Raw genomic sequence first — 15726 nt, forward strand, 5'->3', positions numbered from 1 at the left:
CCAGTTGAAGCAGGCGGGTACCATGTGCCGGGGGCCAGCGGGGGCATGTGACCTGCCAGAGTACTGCACGGGGGCCTCTCCCTACTGTCCCTCCAACGTCTACCTGCTGGACGGCTCCTCCTGTCAGTACGGACTCGCCTACTGCTACAACGGCATGTGCCTCACCCACGAACAGCAGTGCCTGCAGCTTTGGGGCTACGGTAATGAAGAGTCAATGATGGCCCAATGCAAACCACACACTTAAAGACCCACACTGAATATTCTAGTGATAATCATACCCTCAAATCAGTGTTGAGCCTTTGTAAACATTTCAAAATCAGATATTTACAAGTGGAGGTTTTGTTTTAGGGTATATTGCACCAGTGGCCAATATTAGTAATTCAAAGTGTTTTAAACTACAGTGTAACTGCCACAGTATTTATACTTCAGTGTTTTCCAGAGATTAGCTCACCGAGTTAAAAAAAAACCTCATCAAAGTTTGACATTCTTGTTCCTTTTCTCTGTCAGATGTGAAAGTACGACAGTCTTTGTGCCGAAGCACTGGAGATTAAAGCAACATGAGATGACACACATCATCTGCGTTTTCATAACGTTGCTCCATTCAAACAATCTAAGCTCGCGGTCTCCAGCACATAGAGAAAGTACATTCTGTTTCTTAATGGTTTTTACTTTGTCTATTATATAATAGACAAATAAACCAATCAGAGGTCCATCTCCCGTTCAAGCCAGGTCATCTTACACCTTGGAATAATTACACACAAGCAGAAAAAGGCAGTATTCCCTTTATAAATCAAATTAAATGGTCAATGCAAAGCACCTCGTGAATCTGAAATGACTCTGATGATCAATGGGTTTTTATGATGAATCATTACATGGAGCGATGAGAAGAAGAAGAAAGAGAAGAAGAAGCACAACTTGTCCGGCACTAAAATCAAGGAGCTTGTGAGTGAGGTGGAGGTGAACAAAGACAGATTGTTTGAAGTATAAAAAATTATATGAAGTTAACTTAGAAATACATTAAACTAGAAGGGTGCACAGAGCGTGCATCACTCACCAAGACTAATGCCCTAAGGCCATGTCAAAGCAGTGTTTCCCATTAATTATCTGGACAGTGGTGGCCCCCGATATTCTAATATGTCCTGCCACAGTGTCATAATACACCAAACTTTTTTTTACACTGCCCATAATTGCAGAATAGATCTCTATCTTAGTAATTTGCTCCTTTGCTGATATCTTTACAGTACTATTTGCAGTACTAATTGCTGTGTGCTCACTTGCGCTGTCGTCCATAAAGTGGTTCCTGTCCATGCAGACAATCAGACCGGTCGTTGAGTTGAGTGGCATGCAAGGCCGTTTTCTCTCTAATGCAAGAATGTGTCTGTCATTCTTCAGTCTGTGCACCTGTCACCTGGAAGCTGTTGCTCGTGATACGGACGTCCGTGCACTCCTGCCACATAGCCCTTTATAGATTGAATAAATTCTGTGGGAAATGCAAAGAACATGAAACTAAATCCCTGCATTTACCCATTTATTCAGATCTGCACAAAAATATGATATGTTCTTCGCTAACCCATACTACATCCTCCCTTCAAGCTCTGTAGTAAACCGTCAAGTAGTTTTTTCATCATCCTGCTTACTAAGATAGAAAGAAAAAATCCTTAAAATCCTTAAAATGCAACGATTTTATTCTCAAAACATCTCAAATGAATTCTTCTTTGTTCCTGACACGTCAGATTCATCTTCCCCTCTGCATTGCCCTGATACTCCATCACTCTTTTCAACTGTGGCCCTGTCGTCACCGTCTGTCTCAGGTGATCCGATCGGGACAGATGTTAACATCAGGTCTGGACAGGGCCTTAGGCGATACCACAGCAATCTCTGTCACTTATCTGTGTCCCCTGAGGTCGGTAAACATTCCACTGAACCGCCAGTATACTTAGGTTACTAGAGCTGCCATATGCCAATGCATCAGCAAATAGATGTGATGTCAACTAACAATTAGACGTTTTGTGAAAAGTGTTAGCTGAGGGGAGTAGCAGCAGATTTATTAGTCAATAAATTATTATTATTAATTAGTCAAGAGTTAGCAGTTTATTAGGAACACCTCCCTCACACCTAAACGAGCACTAATACAGGTGATGATACATTTATATGGTCAGGTTTTAGTTTGTGTTATACAGAGAGGTAGTTGTAATATTTGCTTCACCCTCATTGTGACTGTTTTAGACTGCATTAGTTTAAGTGTTGCTTACAAACTGAGTGGGTGTATATGTAAACACAGTATCCAACAGTATGTTTAATCTGTTTAAACTCCACTGTGAGCAAAGCCTACAGCTGACTTTGGATTCTCCAGGCAGTGGATGAGATGAATATTGATCTTTTCATTTGACTCTGGCTCAGACACCAAACAAGCACATTTCACAAAATGCCTGTCTGTTCCTGCAAATGTCTTTTCTGCGCAGAGGGGTTGCACAGTGTACATGGTGAGCACCTCATCTCTGCAGTGCACAAGCAGGCTCCTCAGACCTATATTAGCGGTGTCCGTGTCTGTTGCCATGAGCTCCGTAAGTCAGGATGCAACCATCAGTTGTGAAGGTCATTGCTAACACTGTTAGCAGCAGCATTAAAGGAGCCAGACTCCTGATGCAATGCACTGTCTTTTCAGGAGCTCGGCCCGCCCATGACGCCTGCTTCGAAGACGTCAACGCTGCAGGAAACGCTTTCGGAAACTGTGGGAAAGATGAGCACGGCAACTACATGAAGTGTGCGAAAAGGTAAGAGTTCCAATTTTTTTAACAGATTTTTTCCCCTCTGTTTAAAAAAAAGAATCTCTGTCCACATAAAACACCAGAGAAGAACACACAAATAATATTGGGTGAGGCAGGCGTCTGTTCATGTCGGTTATATGGTGCAGTGATCCTAAATTTAGTTGCAAAACAATGTATAGTTGATTGTTTGCATGTAGACGAGAGGCTCTCACACAGAGGAAGAAGTGTGTTTTGCAAAATATCCATTAGTGTTTACAGGGCGTTAGTGTCTTATCATATTGACTTTCTTGTTTCTTTCTTTTAACATTTAACTTTCAGCATTTTTACCATGCAAGGTGTCCAGGGCAATGAAGAGAGTAAGACGAATGACATAGATCCAGATCGAAAGGAAGACACAGACCTGAAGTTATGACAAAATAATGTGTGTTCAACATAACCAAACCTAACTAAACCTCTACAGAAGGGGGAGGCCAGTACCCATAACGGATAACACAGTTAGTGCAAAGTAAGCCCAGAGTTAAATCATAAGTCTCCATGTTCCAAACAAAGGGAATCACCTACCAAATCCTGTACACACCCACGCTGCCACATGGCTCTCTGGCCAGTCTGCTTCTCCAGCTGCTTTCAGTCTCCAATCCCTGCTTCAAACCTCCACAACCCTAACCCTTCTACATGTGTATGAGGGGGCAGGTGGACCCTGGAGAAAGAAGACGGGAACATACATTAACATGCACACGACACTGCTGATGTTTGACACCAGGCCTGATAGATCGTCCGCTGCTGGAAGCCGAGTCATATGACGCTCTGGGCCATTTTGATGACCCTCTGCAGAGCTGCTCCTTCCTTTTTCAAAAAAAGGGCATGTGGTGCAGTTTCTTTAACCCACAGAGATTTTTCATCAGTGCCTCTTTTACACCAAAATTAGCAGGCACGGTTTTTAAACCTAAAATAAGGTAACTGACTCCTTTCTGAAGCCAGTAGAGGAGATTGCCTCTGTGCTGTTCCCCCGGTGAATCATGTTCGACATCCCAAATGCGTCGGAAACTGAGAAGCTCTCTCTCACCTCACCGTCTTGCCACTGTTGCATTTTTGCACAATACAAAGTAAAACATTGCTGTTAAAGGTTTTTCTCAAGATTTAAAAAAAGAGATATAGAAGAGGGAGAAGAAATAAGTGCGTTCACCCTGGGTGTCATGTTTCCATTGTTGCTGATCGCTACCAGAGTCAATAAAAAAGTGTCTTTACTACAGACCCGGGAGTGATTGATGAGTGTATCCATTCCCATTGCAGAAAGTCTGATGTTAGTGGGTGTTGGTGGGTTTTTTGACCAGTGGACAAAGGGCTCAACTCCCTTCAGGTCTACAGAGCTTTTCAGCCTCTTTCAGCTCGTTGTTTTGGTTTAACAGCCCTCATGTTTACTGTCTGCGTCAGTTTCAAAATGTTCACATCAGCGTTTTGTTCACCAGTAACAGCTGTTTCCAGTGAAGGAGCTCAGGTGAAGCCACCGTCCACTACCTGCTCATGTACAAACAGCAGACACACACAGTCAGAGAGCAGCTGGTGAAACATTTAGCTGCTGAAGAACCAGATATTTCCTCTGCAGTGTTGGTGGAGACCAAACATGAGCTAAAAAGGAGAGTGAACAATCTACTTGAATGATTCTCCTTAGTGTACACAAAAGGAAACTGTTCTATTCTTCTACACAAAATAATAAGATGCAGCCTTAACGATACGATAATAAAGCCACAGTTACACTTCACTTCTATAGCCATGTAGTCATCATATGTCAACATTTTGTTCTTTTCAAATTCATACTGCTGTTTGCACGCACACCTTTGCTGAGTTTCGTTTCATCACACAATCTCCCTCACATTGCAGAGCCAGGCCCAACATACATTGTGAGCACAGGTCGCTCAGAGACTGTTACCATGGAACTCTGCCAGAGCAAATTAATGGAGCCAAATTAGCGATTTAGTTATGTAAATGAGCTCATGGATTAAGGTGGCTGACGGCCGCCTTGTATGATCCACTGCTGCCCTAATCTATTATGAAGTCCCACAGGAGTCATTAGAGTGTTTTTCTGGCCGAATTGAGTCACAGTGCTGATAAGAGGATATGTTAATGACTATCTGCCTGTTATTAAAACGTGAATAATCTACACACAGCTGCTATCCGCCCATCATTCTCTGATCCAATTGTTTTCCATAGGACACACTGAGTGTTTGTGTGTGTGTGTGTGTGTGTGTGTGTGTGTGTGTGCGTGCGTGTGCGTGTGTGTGTGTGTATTTATTTTCATTTACCAGTTTGAATCTGCATATTAATCAAGAAGATGAAGATGCTGACAAAAACATTAAGTATATGACTCTTGCCTCCTAAAAGCCTCACACCTGCCATCTAGGAATGGACAAATGTAGGAATATGGAAACTCTGATTTGTTTTAACAATTCATACAGTTGTGCATCGTGCAATACTGATGGAATTCGTTGTATTTGGTACAACATGAAGGGGAACAAAAGAAACTTCTCATAAATACAAACAAAATAATCTCTTTTGCTGTGAGGGGTGCGGAAGGTCCATGTGAGGGAGGTTTGCTCCAGGCTTCTCTTCCTGAGGAGGCTCAGAACCTCTGGTGTGAGCCCAGCTTCTCGTCTATCATGCAGCAGCATGAGAGCGTGCTGCGCTGCAATGCACGGTTTGGCCACTTGACAGTACGGTCAAAGGCTCAGAACAGCCGACTTAAACACACGGCCATGGAAATTATGGCAGTCCATTAACATCCCTCCATTATGAATAGCAGCTCCTCCCCTCAGACCTCAGACAGATGGTACAAGCACCACTGTTTCATACACTCCTTTGCCCCCCCTGTCCATTAAAGCCCCTCTCACCTCCAAGGTTGAAATAGCTGTATGTTGCAGCATTGCTTTTTGTTGCACTATGTGTAAATGTTACCTGTAGGTGTCCGAGGCTATCTCATCTTATCTATCTGATCTTATCTTCTAAACACTCTGTATTTATAGTCCTCTTTTCCAGTCTTGATGACCACCTCACAGTACAGTTTTGTCATTCACCCACTCCCACACACATTCCTACAGTGCGTCTATGTGCAGCACTTTCTCTATTACACATCAATCATGCACCGCTGGCACAGCCGTCGGGGGCAATTTGGGGTTCAGTATCTTGCCTGAGCTCACTTTGCAGTGGATTTGTGGAGACGGGGATCGAACTTGCTATATCTCCTGGGCCACAGCTTGTCTTGTCGTGTCCTTTTTTGAATCCAAAAAATAAGTAATGGTGTAAAAATGTAGTACCACAACATTTTGAATTCCTCATTGTATATTCTGCACATGCACCCTAAATTTCTCACACATGATTTAATATGTATTTATTTATGGTATTCAGAGTCAGACACAAATACATTCACGCCTCACATACATATATGTTTTTTATTGTATGAAATGTTGGTAGACAATGGCAGCTGGCTGGTCTATGGTAGGTCCCTGCATGTGGCCGTATGTACAGTATGTGATTCCCCTGGATGACGTACTTGTTAGTGTTGTCTCTCCGCCTCCACACGCAAACGTTTGCTTCGTAAATCCAAGTCCCCCGGGAAACGTGCGTACACGGATATGCCTCACATCCTGCTCTCCTCGCGCTTGCATTCAACCATAAATGGTCAATGCAAATCCCCCCCATGAATGTTGACGTCTATAATGACCCTGACTGAGTCATGGCATCAAGCAAGAAGCACAACCTTTCTGACGCTGACATGGAGGTGCTTGTGAGTCACACATATTGTTGTTGGCCACAGCAGTGGCATTATTAGAACTTAAAGAAAATGGGCTTAGTGGTAACAAGTTGCTGCTTCGGTTAATGAGACGGAGAGGACAGTGCCTGAAATAAAAATAAGTGGTCAGATTTAAAGGTGGAGGCAGAAAGAAAATTGCTATGTAGTGATTGCTCATCCGGCCACTGAGAGATGGATGTTGTTGCTCTCCGTCACACTGTGTTGTGTTAGTTAGCTGGTGACACTTATTGTTAATTATATTTCTAAAGCGGTGCACGTCAGGCTATACGCCGTACAAGGCAGAAGTATAACATTTGCCTTAAGAGGCATGAATTCCATTTACAGCCCCACACAGTTGATCTGTTTTTTTTTTTTAATGGTTCTCTGGGGTTCGGACATATCTAGAGCCTTTCCCTTCATCATCATTTCCCTCATGTTAGAATGAAGTCAACAGTAAATTCACATCCACTCCAAAAATCATCATTGATATTCTCACTGAAGACCCAGAAATGCTGGAGTCAGTGTCCCTGCTGACTTATTCACACACACACCAGATGTATCTGTCTTGTTATCGCTGCAGTTTAGACCTTTAAGTCAGGGTGAGGGCCAGCCGAAATATCCCTGAGTCACCGTGGCCCTTATATCAGCTCCAACCAGTGTGACCATTCCCCTCTGACCTCCCTCATCAGCAAGATGTTTACGTCCACAGAGCTGCAGCTCACTGGATGTTCTTTCTTATTTTTAGCTCCATTCTTAATAAAAAGGTCTGTTGCGATCTCGGGAGATCAGCAGGTTCGGCCACACTCAAACCAGCCAACAATCACACACCATCGTCCAAACCACTGAGAGTCACATTTTGCATCACTGTGATGGTTAAAGTGAACAAGCTCCTGACCTATATCTGCAGGATGTGACTGACTGGATAATTACATGGATGAGCAAGATGGTATATTTGATGTACATTTACGTTTAAAAATAGTGATCAGAGAGAGTTTGTCTTCTTTATTGATAAAAATTAAACAAGACAAATTCTCGATTTTAGCTTTTAGCTGAGTGTGAAGTGGTGACTCAGAGCTCATGACAAAAAGATCACCTCTCAGCTGTTCTTACAGCAGCAGCATCATCTACAGGACTCTGGGACTGAGACAATAATCCAGGCTATATACCAGACCTCCCTCACACAAACCATCACACCTCTGATTGTGTAGACAGACACTGTTTGTCCATGTAACAGGTACCAGACTGGTTTTAGTAGCTATACACATACCATCCGGAAGGATTTACATGTATGTTGATTACACTACAACAGGACAAACATGTGTGACTGATGGGTGACTGTGTCTCAGTTAGAGCGGGTCGTCTAATAACCAGAAGGTTGGCGGTTTGAACTCAGTTTCCCCCATTTTGTGTGTCTTGTGATGGCCACTCAAAGAGCTATGAGTGGCCATCAAGACTATATATAAACGCTATATAAATACAGATCATTTACTGACCAACCACATTTGAACACATCATGTTCAATGTAGTTTTTTTAACCATTCAACTGTTACACTCACTGCAAGTCACGAGCATTGAGGAATGACCCCATCACACCGTGTTCACAGCAATCAATACGTTTCGCACACTAAGTGAATAAACACATTTAATGTTACCCGCGTGATTCTTCCACTGCAAACAATGAACAAACATGTCACATCTTAAGCCCGGCCTGACTGTCTGGCTGGGATTTACAAGACCAAGGTAATTGGTTCGTGGGGGGGAAGCAAACAACAGAATAACAAACAAACAAAACTCAAGAAAAGATAACTAATCCGCCCCAAAGTCAATACCATCATCTCTCTGCTTGCTACCGGCTCACTTGCCAGGGCGGACTAGACAAAAGGAAATTCCCCAAACAAGCAAATGGAATAATCCCACGGCAAGAGCAGCTAATGGGACACTGATGCTCTGCAGGGAAACACATCATAGTAATCTTACAGACACTTGTCACAAATATTAAAACCATCCGGCCTAAATGCTAAAAACGAAATAACTAATATTACTTGTTAATACAGAAGGCTACATGTGGTACTATAATAATAATATATAATAATGTCAACGAGTCAGAGTAGTGGCTTTCTGGTTTCAACTCTTCACTTCTCCAACCTCTCGTCAGCGATCCATGGTTATTATTAATGATGGTCATTATCAATGGCAAAGTCAGTGTCTAAAATAGAAACAACCACAGTCGACCAAAGTGGAGTACAATAAAAGAAGACACAATGGGACGTTTTTTTCCTCTGATGATATAATACTGAAGGAGACAAAGCTCAGCTCCGGGGGGCTCTGACCTGCTGATACATATTGATAAGGATGTTGATATGATGACAGATATGAGTAAAGCAGAGCAGAGATGCTCGACTGGCTCGCCATCCAAGAGTAAAGTATTTCTTTGTGTGCTTTTATCTCTGTCCAGCGATGCCAAGTGCGGCAAGATTCAGTGCCACAGTGCCGCCAAAAAGCCCAAAGGCACCAACGCTGTTTCCATCGACACCACCATCAGGACAGACGGCATCGAGGTGAAGTGCCGCGGTACCTACGTCTACAGCACCCAGGACGGCCAGGGCGACCTGCCTGACCCCGGCCTCGTCATGACCGGCACCAAGTGCGGAGAGGGCAAGGTTTGTCCACAATGGGCTGGGTTACGGGGGGGGGGGGGCAACATGTCTGTCAATGAAGTGATGAAAATGATGAAGTTATAGTTGTCGTGCATATGTCAAAGTTGCAAACTAATTTTAATCTTATTATCCAACACTCATTTGGAGCAGTAAATCTAATTTTCTAAGAGAACGAGGAGTTTTCCTGCGTCTCACTATGGAGTGCCCATGAGGTTAACAGGGTTTTTGATCAGCAACAACACTTGGCTCAACACATGTATCGGGCCACCTGCCGAGAACAGGCACCTCCGCCCGATACTCTGAGCTGGGCTGCAACAGAGCTGTGAGCAGGGAGGAAGAAACTGACTGCACAACACATGTCAATCACACCTGTGTTCTCAATCCAGGAAACAAAATGCCAGAGCAGTGTCTCCACCCTCCTGTCAGGATATGAATGTAGTTCACTTGGCTTATCTCTTCTTTTACTCTGGTACTGTTTTTAGGAGTTACAATATCTCAAGTGATGGGATACAATGTGTTTACATGCACCATGTAATGCTCTGACATGTTTAGCTATGTGATATGAACTGTAGCTGGTGTTTTCAGTTCAGGGTGCCAGGTTATCTGGGAAGTAACAAAACTAATTTTGAATTTGCAGCTTAATTTGAGGTTTTTTTTCAGTTACAGTTAAAAAGGTTGAAAGCTGAACATGATTCATGAGGATTTGCTTCAAAAAATGGAAGTTATCCCCAAACCTCACTCCAGCATCCTGCATGCAAACGTTGTCTCCCTACTAAAACAACTTTGGAAGGTTTACTCAAACGGATAAGGATGAAAACCCATCATCTATACCTTCAAAAGATCATGTTATTAATATTCTCCCGCTGGAGTCCAATTTGTACAAAACGAAGTGTCAGTGGGAGAAGGTCTGTGCTGTGTCAGGTGCTTGTTTGAAACCCATTTTCAATCCAGTTGCTGCATTGAGTGCATCTCTCAAGTAAACCCACCTACAGAAACACACAAAAACCATACAAAATACAAGCTGAATTATGCATGTGAGATTCCTATAAATATATAAAAATGCACACACACTGAGTGATATCTGCACCCCCCTTTTTTCCGCCAGTAAATTCTATTGCTCTGTCTATATTGCTTTGCCTCTGCAGCATATCCCAGCCACTTGAATTCCATCTCGGCTATTGTGCGGGCAGAACTGAATAGTGCTGCATGAGTAATATATTATAAATAGGCAGCAGAGAATATTGTCTGCCATCCAGCCAGATGAATTTCGAGTCATCATATTGAACTGGCCTATTGTCAGCCATAAATGCACAAAGCGGCCGCTTCTAATCACACGGCCGCACAATCACCTACACCAAATTGATTCCCCTGCTAACAATAGCAAGAACAGGCATAGCAGGCGATACAGTACCAACTAATATTAGCGGTAACACACAGTGATGGAGTGCTAAAGAAAAACAGTGCTCAACTATGACCCAACTAAGAACAGACATGTGCTGCTCCTGAAGAGTTGTGCTGTTTTGTACATAGTGTGAAAGTTTGTTTCAGTCAGGAGAGGCTTTTAGAGTAAATTAGAATGATAAATGATTCATTGTGAAATAGACTTTGGAGCTTTCGACCCCAGCAGGAAGTAGAACACAATGGGACAATGCATCAGGAGCTTTTGATTTGAGCTGGTGGGGATGATGATGAAGGATGGAGCACAGACTTGACTCTTTGATGAGGTGATGATTTGAGCAGATGGCCACGTATCCAGATCTGAGGAGGTGCTGAACTGACATCTGAATGAGGCTCAAGTTGAGCTTGTCAAGTTGTAGTTGGATAGAAAAGAGGATGAGCTGGTGGAGGCCAGGTATCGCTGAAACTATGCATATGACTGTGTGAGCAACTTAGGAGGAAGAAAACAGTCTCCCTGATGGTTTCACTTTTCTACCATTGCCACTGTGTCCCTTTCAGGAGGTCTATGAAGTTAAGTCTGGTGTTTTTCTCCAAGTTTTAAACCTTATCCAGACAACATTGTTTTTGAATGTTGCCAGCCAATCATTTGTAATTGATTATGTCTTCGTATGATGTAGAGTGGTGTGGAAAAGCTACAACACCTAAAATTCCTCTGTGAAAGAAACAGTTGGGGAATTTTAAGAAAAGCACGTATTAGTGTTCTTCTTAAGAATGAGATAGGAGATTCTAATTTACATGTCATTTAATCACAAATACAGCAGCTAACAGCTTTTGAGTATAAAGATAAAGATAAAGATATAGTGGGGTAAATTCTTCTGTGTGTGTTGTGATCTGAGCCTCTTTTTATTTTATTGGTCCAGGCATGTGGCCATGTTAGTGCATCTGTGCGTGAATGTTAGTGCAGGTGACGCCCTCCCTGTGAAACCACTTTGGCCCTGTCCCAAGTTAGATGTCAGACTGCAGTACAGCATTCAGCTGAAAGAAGCCCTCTACTGAAGAAACTAGTTTTTTTTAGATCAAACAGCTCAGACAAAAGCTCCTTTGACACTATACGAGATCCCACATCCAATGTTCATGTAACATCAGTTAGACTAACATCAGCTTTACTCCCTGGTCAGATGGCTCTGCAGTAGTCTCGGTTGTAAACATAAAATCAGTCTATGGGCTGTATACAGCGTAGCTATGCAATGATGCCAGCCATGCTCAGCAACTTCTATTCTCTGCATAGGCCCACGGAGAAGGTGCAGAGCCCTGGGTCGCTGACTGCAGTCCTTATATAAGTTTTAAAGACCTGTCTTCATCATCTTCATCATCTTCATGAACCGAAATGTTTCACACAGAGGGGGGGGGGGGGGATCATTTGCTTTGGTCCAAGATGCTGGTGCTAGTTCAACATCTAATAGCAGTAAATGTCTTATATATTAATGGAGCCGAACATTGAGTGCCCACCTTTTGAACGGCTCTGGTTCCGCTAGTAAATTAAAGATAAAACAATCAGATTCAAAAACTATATTGGAAAATGAAAAAAAGGCAAAGGTACAAATCTGTGTACATCATTATTTTGAGAGTGAAGGAAATAGCACCCCATAAACCCTTTTCCAACATCTTCCAGCGCTGCTTCTGTAATTTCACCTTGTTATTAATATATTAATATAGTGTTGTCATATGTTGTAGTTTGTGTCTTGTGTGTTTGTATATAGTGTTTCATATGTAAAGTGTTAAGCTACCTTGTAAGTCTTGTCTGTCATACTGGCCCTCACTAACTCTCACATACATGAACTGATTTGTCCCTTGGTCTATTTCCCTCATCCCTAAAAAAGCACAGTATTTTATAAATGGAAATCAGGATTTATTTACGGTTGTGGTGAAATTGTCCAGGGTAACCGCGAGCTCCACCAATCAGAGATGTTGCTTCGATGTTGGGATTGTAGTACTTCTCCTTAACATCATGAGTGAAACACGTTTTTCTTCAAATGTAGTCATACAGACTTGTTGCTTCTACAGAAACGTATAACATCGTTTCACATCTTGGATGGTTAAATGATAATCAAAGTCTATTTTCAGAAAATGAAAAGGATTTTTTTCTATCAGAGCAACACTCTCAGAACATTGTTTCCCTAGTTTTGCATAAAGACTTGAAAATAGCCAGCCTGAAGCTCAAAATCTCTCAAGCTCATGAATCTGCATTTGTGTTTTGGGCAAACTGTTTGCAGAAGTTTAAGACATTTATGGTAGAGGTTGCAAATAAGTAACCCACATGCAAATTTTTACAGCATCACAAACACAATGCAACTCCAGAAAACACCAGCAAATAGAGCTATGCCTCATTCCATGCAGGACTCCACACACATTTCCACACACACTCAAAACTGGCACCCAGTAGCACACATGGTAGGCAATGACTGTATTGACAATTAGCTATGAAATGTATCACTTGTGTTCATCAGCTATAGATTTTCTGGAAACTTGAAAAAAAGGGTATGGACTTGAAGGCAGATGACTTGTAGACCTGTGTTTGACTGTGATCACTCTTGACAGAATTGGGATTTTCAACTCAAATCTGTGTTTTCAGCTCCGATCCATCACCTCCTCCCCACACAGCATGAACTGACAAAACAACAGACTTCAGCTCTTTTGTACCTTTTTAATGCCTTTCATCCTAGATTAGTGTCAGTGACTAAAACTAATGACTCTACTCCTGCCTATTCCCAAATGACCTCTCCTAGCCCTGTTGGATAGATGACTGACAAAGCTCAGAATAAAAGGACACATCATAACACTGCTAATGTGAATTAAAAATGTTATTAAAATGAGAAACACATTTGGTAATAGCAGCTCAATAAAGCATCATTGCAATCTTTGAATTCCTATTTCTGATTTAAATTTAGAATTCTGATCTAAAACAGGATTCTCATGCTGCTTGCCCAAACTCCCCAGGCAGCCAGGTTGTTCCAAAGCCCAAGGGCACTGGCAGCATGCCGATCAAAGCCTGTGTGTGTGTTTGTTTCTGTCTGTGTGTGTGTCTGTGTGTGTGTGTGTGTGTGTGTTTGTGTACTGTAATCTTTATAACAGTATGTGATCCTTCTGCTTGTGTTGCCACAGGTGTGCCGAGACCGCCGGTGCCAAAATGCCTCTTTCAACGAGCTGGGGACATGCATCGCACGCTGTCATGGCAATGGGGTATTCACACATATACACACACACACAAACACACACTCACAAGCACACCGAGTCATGCAACTGACTCAACTCACTTAGCTGCTGGGCAAGGCTCCCTAATCTTATTGTCACACTGTGTCCTTGGGCAAAGGTAGCGCTCTGCAGCTCTGTCGCCAAGTCTGCCGAGAAAGGCAGGAAAATAGATGGCTGGGATACAACAGCAACTGAAGTGATGAACTATTTATTGGAGCAGTACAAGCAAGCCTGAGGCAGATAAGGAAGAATCATACATAGTTTATGAGTCAGTAACCAAGCTCTGGAGTGTTTGGGACTCAAACACTTGTTACTTGAAGACAAGATGGGGATGTAGATAGGAGTTCTTTGTCGGTTTACTCCGAAGTTGACCTCTGAAGGTGCTATCTAAAGTTGAGAATGTGTGCATTGACCCACTGAATGATTTTTCAAAGGAAATCCATTAAATACGAGCTTTAGCATAATGCTATAGTTATTTTCCACCAGTCCTTGAAGCTAGCTCCAAGCAAAATATAAATTATCTCAGGGAATTTGTGCAGCAGGAGCAGGTGCAGAGCATGAAAACTTGACTGTATGGACAGATGTGCACACACCGCTGTAAAGTGTATCCCATCCTTGCTAGCTGACACCAAATGAAATCCAGACAGTGATGTGGTCACTGATGGGAAATCCCATCTCTATAGAGAGAGTGAGATGTCCTCCATTTCCAATAAGATACAAACTGTCTCCTGAGAGCAGTCAGTGAGCCGTCCGCCCGGATGGAACTGGACTTTTCATTTTTACAACTCTGGCCTCTGTCGTGCCTTTAACATCGTCAAGGATAAACACTGCAGGCAAAGTTTATTGTCGCTGACTGATGTCACATCGGAAAATATCATCAATAAAACCTCAGCGTCACAGTAAATTGTGTTTTCTTGAGCCTGGGTCTGCTCGGAATGTGCCACTGCAGGATAATAGAACCACAGGTCTGAGCCATTGTAAATTGCAGTTTTTGTGGCGACAGTTAAAAAAAACCCAGTTCCCTCTGCAGGGCAGTCATTCCCACTGTTGGCACTGCTGCTGTCCTGGGGCTGGTGTAGACTGAAAGGAAGCGGGAGGTCTGCTGTCTTCTATGTGTGTTCCATCACTGGCCTCACACTTCAAAACACAGTCCGAGACCCCGTGAAGCACACATCTAGCTGTTTGATTCCACGTATTTACGTGTGTCTAGTGGGACCATGAAGCTACACAGGGAATAGTTTGGATATTGGTACATAATAGCGCTGAGCGTGCGTAAGCAGAGAAGTAGTGACTAGCAGCTCAAGGTGGAAAGTCATGGCAACAACTGTCACCTGCGCCTGTGGATTTAACTGATGAATCATAGGATGCTGTGCACGCTGTGTGGCAAACGTCATACTCACTGGGAGGAAGATTACATTTTCAAATGAAGAGAAGAGACCGGTATTTAGATGTGAATATAATATGATGTTTTTTGGTGAAATATATTTGTCATAAAGAAGAGATAAATGAACAATTAGGAGAAGGAATAAGGATTAAAACTGGGGAAATTTGGTTTCATTTGGCCTTGGGGTCTTTAACTGTGCTTTTGAACCTCATTTTAATCCTTAAAAAGATAGCAGAGTGTTTATTCTTTGTGCCATTCTGTTGTGCTCCATGTGTGCAAACTCTCTGTTATATTATCTTATTATATCTATGTTATCTGTCAGCTATATACTCAAAAAAATGTTGTTCTCCAAGTTTTGGACTTTTTGTCTTCAGTCTAGAGGCATTATCTTTATTGTGCTGAAGGTGGCACGGCACTTTAAGCACATAGAAATAATCCTTTCCCAAAAAAGTAATGAGTGGCTTTCCTGCTGTGTGCTTATTT

The 15726-nt window shown here is 42.5% G+C and overlaps 1 protein-coding gene across 1 annotated transcript in view; it reads left to right on the forward strand.

The window, feature by feature from the left end:
* The window catches only part of adam19a (ADAM metallopeptidase domain 19a), a 201814-nt gene that overhangs the window by 166810 nt on the left and 19278 nt on the right, over positions 1 to 15726 (forward strand). The window contains exons 14-17 of the mRNA XM_034615091.1: positions 5 to 200; positions 2666 to 2774; positions 9008 to 9212; positions 13770 to 13847. Coding sequence (XP_034470982.1) covers positions 5 to 200; positions 2666 to 2774; positions 9008 to 9212; positions 13770 to 13847 — 588 coding nt within the window. The remainder of the gene's footprint in view (positions 1 to 4; positions 201 to 2665; positions 2775 to 9007; positions 9213 to 13769; positions 13848 to 15726) is intronic.

Source organism: Hippoglossus hippoglossus, chromosome 18, assembly GCF_009819705.1.
Source record: "Hippoglossus hippoglossus isolate fHipHip1 chromosome 18, fHipHip1.pri, whole genome shotgun sequence".
Classification (NCBI taxonomy): Eukaryota; Metazoa; Chordata; class Actinopteri; order Pleuronectiformes; family Pleuronectidae; genus Hippoglossus; species Hippoglossus hippoglossus.